Source organism: Antechinus flavipes, chromosome 5, assembly GCF_016432865.1.
Source record: "Antechinus flavipes isolate AdamAnt ecotype Samford, QLD, Australia chromosome 5, AdamAnt_v2, whole genome shotgun sequence".
NCBI lineage: Eukaryota > Metazoa > Chordata > Mammalia > Dasyuromorphia > Dasyuridae > Antechinus > Antechinus flavipes.
Window position 1 is genome coordinate 254,166,917 of NC_067402.1, and position 11,751 is coordinate 254,178,667.

General features: G+C 33.1%; 1 protein-coding gene across 1 annotated transcript in view; it reads right to left on the reverse strand.

Annotated features, from left to right (window-relative positions):
* Positions 1-10,581, reverse strand: part of RASSF9 (Ras association domain family member 9) — a 51,756-nt gene extending 41,175 nt beyond the window's left edge. The window contains exon 1 of the mRNA XM_051963738.1: positions 10,439-10,581. Coding sequence (XP_051819698.1) covers positions 10,439-10,485 — 47 coding nt within the window. The 5' untranslated portion in view covers positions 10,486-10,581. The remainder of the gene's footprint in view (positions 1-10,438) is intronic.
* Between the last annotated feature and the right edge of the window lie 1,170 nt (positions 10,582-11,751).

Below are 11,751 nucleotides of genomic sequence, written 5' to 3' on the forward strand. Positions count from 1 at the left end.
CAAAAATCAGAGGAACGTTAGATATCCAGCATGTAATTTCTTTCATATGAGCTTACTACTTTAGTCACAAAATCTCAAAATTTAAGAGCTAACAGCTATGTAGTTCAACATATATGAAAAAGGAATATTAATAAAAATAATAGCATTTATCTGGAACTTTAAAATTTCTAAAGTACCTTAAATATTACATAAATCCTTGGAGATAAGTACTATTATTATTCTCGTTACAGTTAAAGAAACTGAAGCAGAGAGAGTTTAAGTGACCTGTCCAGTCACCAAAGCTAGTATCTGAAATTAGATTTAAATTCAGGTTTTCCTAACATCATGTCTGGTATTATTGCCCTCTATGCCACCTAGCAGCCTCTAACATACTCAGTGAATGATCATCCAGCCTTTACTAGAATATGTCCATAGAAATGAGACCCATCACTTCTTGAGGCAGCAAAATCCACTCTTGTACTATCCTTATTGTTAGGACTGGGTTTTGTTGGCTACCCTATCACATGTCATGTCAAACTTGTATCTACTAATAAACACTAAAATAGTGATCATTTTTTAATTAAATAAATAATAAAATATATTTTATTTTTAAAAATCAGAAGAGCTATCTATTCCTGTCTATTTTGTATTTATGAAGCTGTGGTAAAATTTTGGTCAAAACATATATTATTTATCTCTATTGAATCTCATCTTAAATAGATTCAGCCCAAAATTCAAGTCTCTTATGATCCTTTTGGATCCTATCATTCAGTTTAAAAGCTACTCAACTGCCCATACATATACTTTGAATCATCCATAAATCTGATGAAAATCTCATAGATGCCTTTATAGAAATCATTGATAATAATGTTCAACAGGACAAAGTCAAGCTCAGATCCTTGGGTTCTTCCACTAGAGACACCTTGCCATTCCAACAGTCTTCTCTCTCCTTTCCTTAGAGGAAAGAAAGGACATAATCCATAGGATCATTGGGAGTCATCTCATTTTCTCCCCCCATTATTTTCCTTCTCTTTAAAAAAACAACCTTGAACTAGATGATCTCTGAAATCCTCACCTCTAGAGCAAATATCCTTTCCTGGAAATTTGTGAACTCTACTTAAACTCTACTTAAATCTTGCCAAAAAAGGAAATGAGATTGGTCAGGTGTGACCTAACCCTACTGAATCCTTGGCTCTTTGTAATTAGTACTTCTCAATCTTGATATTCATCAATCATCTCCTTAGTCATCTTTCTAGAATTTTCCCAAGAATCAAAATAACACTCATTGGTTATAGTTTGAAGACTCTGCTTTCTTCCCTTTTGTGAAACTTAGGAGAACATCAGCCCTTCTCCAATCTTGTTGTTCCATCTCCTATTTTCATGATCAAACTGACAGTAGCTCATAAATCACACCTGCTAGTTCTTTCAGCATGTGTGGATATAGTTCATGTGGGCCAGATGACATGAATTTATCAAGGGCAGTTAAATGCTTTTATATTATCTTCTTAGTTATCTTGATTTATCAAGTATGAGTAATTTTTATTCTGACATACCAGTGCATTACTTGGCAGAGAAAACAGAAGCAAAATAAACCTGAGCAGGCTCTCAGTTGTCATCATCCCATCTATCCCAATGAAAGGTTCCATCTTTTCTTTTCTTTTCCTTTTTTTCTTAATAAGGATAGGGCCTTCCTCTATGATTTCATTGCTATGGAAGCTCCCAGATAAAGAATTTCCCTCTCTAATTAGAGGTCTGTAATATCTCTTTAAGTTGTTGTCTTAAAGAATTACTGAGATTACTGAGAAGGGGTCCTCCTTAAGGTCAAATATCTTATAGGATCAAATGTAAGATTTGAATCCAGATCTTCCTGGATTGATTTTAAATTAGATTTTTATTCACTATGGCACTCTGTGATTCACAGGATGGCAAAATAAACAAACAAACAAAAACCAACACTAATAAGCCTTAGCATTATGACAATCCTGATGCAATTATTTAAAATACTAAACCATGTACTTATCTCCATTCTCCATTGTTTGACACTGATTACATCTTTATATTTCTTTTTAAAATCTAGGTTTGTTGGTAAGTTCTCCATGACTGTTAAAAGCTTTATAATCATTGGCAACATTTTTTAAAGCTTTCATCTGAAAATGTTATTTACATTCATCTTAGTCTACAGAAGTAGATACATTTTGCTAAATCATGGAAGGTGCTTTGTTCTCTTTAAATAGGAAATACAATAGGACTCTCTTTTCAGGTCAACAAGTTACTGCCTCAATACCCCCTAGCACCAATAGCACAGCAGAGAATCACCATTTCTTTTTCTTCCTTTGACCCTTATTGGCTGAACTCTTACCTGAGAGCTTCTCTGGATCTATTACTTTTACCTTCTAATTATTCCACTAATATTTTCTTCACTAACTACCATTTTCTTGACTATTACTTTCTAAGTTTTCTTTTTGAATATACTTTTTTGAGTTCTATACTTAATCCTTCACTATTTTTATATCTATAATTTCTTTTAATCATCTTTTATTTTGATGTTGAAATAAAATCTTAATCAGATTTAAGATGAGATTATTCTCCTTCAGATCTTCTTAATTTCTCCAAAAATGTTTCCATATTACTTCTCCTCAGTTTCAATCTCTGAATTATTTCATCAGTTCAAACCCCTTCACATCACCTAGATAATTTCCTTTCCTCTTTTGACTCATCTTCCCTCTTTTCCCATTTTTTCTATAATCCTCTAGAATCCAGATTGACAGATTGACAAAGGATGATCTATATCATTGAGATTATAACTACATCAGGGAGATCAAATGTCAATCTGAGTATTTTTGGTTCTTTCTTCTGTTACCCACTGTTATTTGAATAGTATTAAAAGTGCCAACATCACCTCACACACATCTTTACAATATTTAGGGAAATATAGTGCTCTAACTTGTAAACCTCAGTTTTTCTAAAATTAAAAAAAATCCTGTTTTAATCTATATAAACATAAACTAATGTTTATATTGCTTTTATTGGTAGCAAAAAAAAAAAAAATCTCAACACCTGCTCTTAATGAGACTCTATTGTCTAATTACAAAGGAATAAATTAATGGATACTGTGGGGAAAGAAATAGGTGGAATACAGTGTGGGATTAGGGTGGAGATTCCTATAATTTACTGCTTAGAGGCATATATGTATTAAAAATCAACTCTAACTTGGGAGAAGTTGTTTGATTTTTAAGTCATTATTAAAAGACCAATGTATACACACTAAATTAGGATAATTGACAATGTTTTTGGTAACCAAGTGTGTTGATCAGAGAGTGACAAGATTGCCATTAACTTCTGCCACCCCTTATCACAATACCTTCATTCTTCTCTCTACTAAGGGAGTCATATTAAGTAAGCCCTGATTATTCTATCTGGCTGCCAGGCAATGGAAAGAATTAAACTGACTTTAAGGTTCCCTGGGCCATGGTGCAGTAGGGGAAAAAAAATAAAATAAAACATGGTACCAAGAGTCAGAGAACTTTTGTTCAAATCCCAACCATATGACTTACTACTTACTATCCTTAGACAAATCTTTTAACCTTATCGAGCCTCATTAACCACATCTACAAAATGAAAGCATTGGGATAGGAATAGATTACTTCTGAATCAATGATTCATAATTATTTTTGTCTAGGCGTGCATATAAAGTAGATATCACCACCACTACTACTAACACATATACATGCATGCACACACAGGGAAGGAGAAGAGGGCACATAAGGGAAGCTTTGTGGAAATATTTTTGGCCTTGTACTTGCGGGAAATTGGACCTAATATATTATAGTATGGTTCTTGCCATATATTATAGTTTGCTTTCCCAAAAGTTATGTCAGTAGAGTGCAGGCTTAGACAGGTCCTACCAAGCTGGAAAATCCTTCAGTATAGTCCCTGAGATGAATGAGTGGGCTGTCAGTCTAACTAACATCATAGAGGTTCCTTGCTAGCAAGTTGGCCCCTAGCCAATGAATTCTTTGGCCTTGGCCATAGAAGTAAAGTTTTAATCTCCAGCACCTAATCAAATAGGAGGAATTTTGTGCCATTGTTAAGATTAAAATGGTCTTCAAAATACTATGATTTATTAATTATCATTTAAAAGAATGATTTATTATCTATAGAATATTTGGCAATAAAACTGTTATATTTATTAAATGCTACAAATACATCTAATCCATTTTTATATAATAAGTATTCTGTGCAGTTAAATGCAAGGTAAACACAAGAATTGATGGTTAAAAATCTTAGGACAAATAGTTATTTTTTATAATAATCATGACTTTAATGTTTTTTATTAATTATAGTATCACCATATTTACAGTTGTAAGGAGAATTAAAAATTAAATAACATCACACTCATTTTACAAATTAAGAAACAACAATCAAAATAAAACCATACAGAGAAACAAACAACAAGAAGAAACAAAACTGAGATGTAGGCAGATGAAATAATTATCCAAGATCAATGAGGAACTAAAAAACAGAACCAGGATTTGAACATTTTCCATCATTCTAGTACTACTTATTTATTTCCATTGCTTCTAAAAATGCATTTAAATTAAATGTCACCATTTTATACCTACATTTATTATCATATACACTGAATTCTGCATTATTCCCAGTGTCTAGTATGAGATTTATATAACTCACATTCAATTTTTGGTTTGATTTCTAGGAAGATGTGCAATTTTTTTTTGAAAACCAAAGTGCTATGTCAATCATTATTAATATAATAGATTTGTAAAATCATTTAAATGTATACTAAAGTAGGATAAGAGTATAACCATACATATAAAGCTGGATATAATCCTCTAAGACCATCTAGCTCAAAACCTTGTTTATAAAGTGAAGGAATGAAGACCCAGTGGAGTTAAGTAATTTGCCAAAACTCATAAAGTATTCTCAAATATTTAGATCAGTCTATGATGTTATTACCTAGGTTTTCCCTCCATTGATGAAGATCATAGTCTATCTATGTCTGCCTAGCCTTGAGAGTCTTATCCATGTTATTTTAAGAGTTTGGCCACAGGGAGTCCACCTTAAATGGGAGAAGAGTCTTCCTAACTTTTACCTTATATTGTAAGGATAGAATAATTGTAAGAATAGTAATACATACTTTAAGTGGTATGTCAACAGTCATTATTAAAGTGTCAGAGGAACCCACTTAATGAACTGACCATTGACTAGCTTTTCAGCAAGTACCTCATAATTGATTTTATAGTGATAATCCAATATTCTAGATAAGTAGAGAGATGCATATAAACATAGATGTAAATATAGACATTTTATTAAAAAATATTTAATAATAGCCTTTTATTTTCAAAATACATGGAAAGATAATTCTTAACACTCAACCTTGCAAAACCTTGTGTTCCAAATTTTTTTCCCTCTTTCTTCCCCATCTCGTCCCTTAGATGGCAAGTAATTTAGTAAATGTTAAACATGTACAATTCTTCTAAACATATTTCCATATTTATCATGCTGTACAACACATATAAGAGATATGATATATTTTAAGTAATAAATTGGATTTTAAGTCAGGACCATATTTTGCTTTTTTTTTTTTTTTTTGTAACCTGAGAGGAGCTTAATAAATGCTTAATGATCTATTGACAAGATACAAAAATAAAGACTTAGACTTTGACATAGACATATATAGGCTATAGACATGCAGACAGAGGCACAGACACAGAGATATAAATATAGATAAGAATATAAAGATGTATATTTACATATATATTTTAAAGAGTTAATGAATGATACTAAGAATCATTTTTTAAAAAATAATATTTTGTTAAAAAATTCTTATCTAAATGAACAAATGCCTTTTACAGATGCCATTTGAAAGTCTGTTAGCTAAGAAGACTAAAATGTTCATTGGCATGGTGTGCAATCCTATTCTTTTTCCAATTATGTGTCTAGTTATTGAATGGCTGCATGTCAACAGCTTTCTGTTGCTCCTCTACTTTCTGTGAGTTGTAGAAGCTACCCAATTACCTCAAACAAAGGGGAAAAAAAAGGTAGGGATTTGAATAATTTACTGGAAAAGAGAGCTCTAACTTTCTCCCTTTTTCATTCTTTTCATTCTTGACTGTGATCTAAAATCTACTTATAGAGATATATGTCAGTTTAAGTATTCAGTCACAGAACATTTTATTGTTTCATAGTCAAAGCAAAGAATACATCTCACTGGACTAAAGAGATCTTGAAATTCACTCTCATGCTCTTGGGGAAGATTTTTGTTCACAGAAGTACAAAGTGGAAATCTCTCTCTCTCTCTCTTTCTCTCTCTCTCTCTTTACCTCTCTCTCTCTGTTTCTTTGTCTCTGTCTCTGTCTCTCTTAAAAACTTAGTGTGAAGGGGGAAAATGAATTTTCCACTGCTCTCCCACTTTTTTTTTTCATATGCTGCCTTGTTTGAAATACCATTCAATTGTAATTACAATAACTTTTCAGTTTATACATTACATTCTTAAATTATTTTGAGATTGAAAGATTCAAAAATTAGTAGATTTTTATAAAAGCAATTTAAAGACTTTTCAATTAAAACAAAAGTTATGAATTTACTATTAAGTAATTTTAAAGAATTAGTTGTATTTAATTTTTAAGAATAGATAATCTAAAGAATTTAATCAATGCAATGATATTTCAAAGAACTAAGAATATCTTTATAATTCCCCCCTTCATACTCTTGACCTAATATGACTGAAAAAGGAGGGGAGGGGGAAGAGTCTTGGCTGCTTGAATTAAATGGTAGCTCTGTTTCTAAATCTATTGAATTCTTTGTCTCCTTTTAGGCTTTGGATGATATTAAATATCAAACCTCACTGATAGTTTATGAAACATTAGCTTCTTTGTGTTAAGAACTAAGCTCACCTTGCACATGGCTAATAAAATGCCTTTATGTTCTTACCATATTCTAGAAAGTACCAGCCTTTCTGGTTTTGTGTTAATTATGATTTGCTTCCAAAAATCCAGTCCTTCATTCCTAAATTTGGAAGGCTCACTTACTTTACTATGTTTTTTTCAATAAACTTATTTCTCATGTATTCTATTCAGAATATTTAGGGTTTTTTTTTTTTTGATACTAAGTGAAATGTATTTCAAACTCTTCTAAAGAAAACAAAAGTGAAAAAAAGTTAGAAAATGAAAAAGTCTAAAATGTGTGGATTGAAATCTCTAATACCACATGTACTATTCTTATCCCTCTCCTTCTTCCTCTTCTTCTCACTATCCCCTCTCCTTCCTTCCCTCTTCTTCTTCATTGCCCCTCTTTTCTTCTCTCCTGCTAATAATGAAACAATTATGTCTGAGCTCTCCTTTCAGTTTACTTTTTTAACATAGATATCTTGGTGCACATATACTTATTTGATGTCATCTAAAAACTTAATACAATAATATATGGCCCAGTGGTTCTCAAACCTTTGTTCTCGGTATCTTCATGTTATTTAAAAAAAAAACTATCGAGGATCTGTTCAAAGAGTTTTTGTTCACATGGATTATATTTATAGCTATTTACTATATTAGAAATAAAAAATAATTTTGAATTTGTAGACTCTCTGAAAGGGTTTCAGAAACCCCAACAATTCTTTGGACTACACTTTGAGGACCACTGATGTATGCAATACATCTGCTAGTCACATCTAATTATATATGATAATTATATATAATAATATATATTATATATATTTTGTTTTTGGGATAGTTGTTGTTGTTTTTGTTTTGGCAAAAATACTAGAATGGTTTGTCATTTCCTTCTGCAATTCATTTTACAGAAGAGGAAATGGTGGCAAACAGAGTTGAATAACTTGACCAGAGTTAAAAACTAGTAAGTGTCTGAGGCCATATTTGAACTCAGGAAAATGAGTCTTCCTGATTCCAGACCTGGCACTAGATCCATTGCGCCACCTAGCTTCTGTGAAGAAAATTTAGACTCAGTAAAAATAGAAAAAAACTATCTTAAATATGGTATGCACTCATTAGTATTTAGAATAGGGAACAGAGTCCATCATTTGCTATTGTTATTCAGTAAATTATGCTATTATTAATTGGTTAACCCAAATCAGTTATTATATAACTAATCTATTTTTGGTTCAAATTTATATATCATAAGAAAGGGGATGTTTACTTTTTTTCCCTCCCCATGCAATCTCCTTTTTAGATAGTCTTTGCTTTCTATCTGCACAACAAAATTGTTCACAAAACCAAAAAAACCACAGAAACCTAGGAAAAATCAACAGATGAACTCAATCAGGTCCATCTCACCAGCAGTTTCCCCTCTACAGGTTATAAAAGTAATTTATTATAATTCTAACTGTTCAGGAAAGAGAAAGGTCATTAATGGTAGATAACTGCACTGTGCCTATGTGGTCTATTCACCATTTTCAGTTAGAAATATTATAATATTCATTTCTTCAAAATACCACCAGACATGCTTTGGTTCCACTACTTTAAAATAAATCATACATAAAAAGTCTTCAAAGGAAAACAATCCTTCGCATTAGTATAGCAAATATTTTTACATTGCTAATGTCCCACCTTTGCCAGTAATGTTATATTCCTGACAAAGCATCTCTGTCAGGAGGGGCATTCCAGTTTCTCAAAGAAACATTCCAAAATGAAATCCTCCTTTTCTGAAGTAGACTTTTAAAACCTTTTCATTTGCTATGCATTGGAAAGTTCATATTTAAAGAGCTTTGAGGAGTTTCTTCAAAGTCTTCAAAGACTTCCATATGCCTACAAAGTAGTTGGTCTAGTATTAGCACTGACATAATAAGAATGGAGAATGAACCTCAGTGAATAAGTCTTATTGAGGGATAGATAGAAATACTTTCTAAACTACTAAGTTTGAAATTAGTAAACTATTCTACAAATAACTACAATATAATTTAATGGCACAATATAAATTCTAAAAGTTTCAAATTCCTGCTGACCAATATTACTTTGTAAAACCAATGGTGATTTTTCTTTATATGAATTCTTTTTATACATTACCATGATTAACACATTAATTAAGAGAATAACCATTAATAAGATTAAAACATGTTCAAAGGACTTTATTGCTTTGGTTAATGAATAGATAAAGATTTGTTTAAGTACTAGGAAACTCACATTCAAGTTAAACTATGGTGGAGACACTTTAAAAGCTTAAGATTTTTTTTTCCTTTTTTTTTGGAGGGATATGTTTTGTTTAAAAGCATTTTGGTTAACTAAAAGAGCAGTAGAGTTAGAATCAGAGGGCAGAATTATTCAAAGAACCACATTTTCCAGTTTGGAAATCAAAGGCTGGAAATCTGCATTAACATTTTATCAGTCTATAATTCCATAGAGACACTTAAAAATAATTACACTATTTCCTATCATGTAATTGTATGCTTTCTAAATTTACACTAAGTAAATGGTGACATGTAGAAGCAGGTAAGATTGGAAGAAAGGTAGTGGAAAAGTGCCCATGCCAAAATAAATACTTTCAAAAAATAAAACCTATATCTAAAATTATCCTGAGATCTTTTTCTAGCTTAAAAAAGTGAACATCTAAAGAGAAAACCCTTTAATAGATACTGATACAAGCATTCCAGCTCAAAATATACACACACCCATTTTTTAAACTTGATTTCCACCTTTTGCATAATGGACTGGAAATAGAGCAAATCAAAGGTAAAGGAAAGAACAAGATATTCAGACAACTGGTTCTCATTATTCACATAGAGAGTTCTAAAGACTTAAAGATTCAGTCCATACAAGTAAAACCTGTCTCAATCTACATATTCCATTAGGAACCCCTCTTACCCCCCAGTTTTAGGACAGTGTCATTAGGTCCTTTAAAAAGTTTTATAATAATTTAGAAAACAATAGGATATATAAGGATCTTTATACAAATTTTGTACTGTATTTGCATCAAAATTCCAACAGGAGAAAGACCTAATTTAGATTTTTGTCTGGACAAAATTTATCTCAGCATATTTGGGAACATAAATAAGTAGATTTCAGGTTTCCTCATTAAAAATTCCTGTTGGGATGTAGGTGAAAGGATGAGAGAAGGAAGACAAAGCATGCTGAATAGGCAAATGGGTAAGGAGGAAAGAAGGGCAAAGTGGGAAATAATATTTCTTTCTCTGCTGTTTCTTACACTAATGTCTAGTCTCCCTTGATCAAAATATGCTAACAACAACCTCTCCAGGTTGTAAGTGTTGAGTAAGCCCTTATTGGCTAAAGGTTTTTTGATTCTCCAGAAGCTTTTCGGTGAAGAAAGCCAAACTGGGCGAAGTGGGGGGCGGGCGGCAGTGGAAAGGGGGATGTAGAGATAGAGACACACAGAGAGACAGAAACATAGAGACAGAGACAGAGAGAGAGACACAGACACAAAAAGAGTTGAAGTAGGATGTTAAAAAAAAAATAGCACATACACACAAATGCTTTACCTGTTTTTATGCCGAGTCTTTAACAAGTTTCTTCCAAAAGGAGCCATGGTTTCTGGAGCAGTTTAATAACATCAACAATTCCAAGGGAAACTGTGGTTCTGTCTGTCTGTCTAGAGGTTTTAGTGTGTGTGTGTGTGTGTGTGTGTGTGTGTGTGTGTGTGTGTGTGTCTGGGAGGATATAGAGATCTCCTTCTTCTCCCCTCCTTCTCAAATCTTCCTGGGTTGATTCAGCTCCTTAATAGCCCAGCCAGAAGAGTTGCTCAAAGTTGTGCAATTGGCAGCTTAACTTTGATCAGCTAGTTGCTTGTTGTTGCTGTTGCTCCTTTGGAGTCCTGCCCAGCTTCAGTCTCGAGGAAGGCATTTATAAGCAGGAAAAGAAAAAAAAAAAAATGGGATGGGGAGTGGGGGTGGAGGGAAGCCCTTCTATTGTGTTTTTAAGTTATTTGCAGACTTACTCAACATCAAGACCTGCCAACCTCATGGGAACAGTAATGGGCAAGGAATGGAGACTTCCCTGAAGACAGAAACTTTCTCTTTTCTCCCTTTATTCCCAATTGTACCCTCCCCTTCTCCCCCCACCAATTGAACTGAACACACATAAAAGGATTAAAAAGAATTCCCCCTGTTATGACTCCCCTTCCCCCCCTCTACCATCTTAGCCCAAGCCTATGAAAAGTAATTTGATCTTGTTCAGCAGATCTGATGAGTCCTGGGAAAAACACCCTTTGCCTACTGTTTCTGGTTTCTAACAGTAATCTTCCTGCCAGGGGGTAGGGGCTTTTTAAAGATGTTGGCCAAATAGTAGTAGCAGGAGGGAAGGGGTAAAGGAAACTATGGGATTATATTTAGCTGGAGTCAAGGTTCCCTTTTCCTTTTAGAAGGAAATATCTTTGAGTGGATCTTGTGTTCCAAAGCCATTAGTGTCTGTCTGACCTGTTTTTAGGTATTTATAGAGAGATTGTGGTTGGAAGGTCAGAATGAAAGAGTTCAGTGGAGTGGAAGAAAGAAGATACTTGGGGGTAATGGACAACTGGGTACAAGCCATCAAGGGCTCACAACTGGGGTATCTGCAATCTGGGGTTTAGGGTTGGCTTTAAGACTTGGGTAGCCAAGCAAAGCTTATCCTCAGGATTGTTTTAACTTGGCAAGGAGGTAGTAATGTGTCTTCAGTTTCTGTTGGACACCTGACTTAAAATTTTCTCCCCGATCAGTTCCTGTTCTCCCCCATTTTCTGCATGCCTCCACCCAGCTCATATACCAACAAGAAATGGGGGTAAAAAAATACTGACTCTCAACACAGCTATGGATTCAAA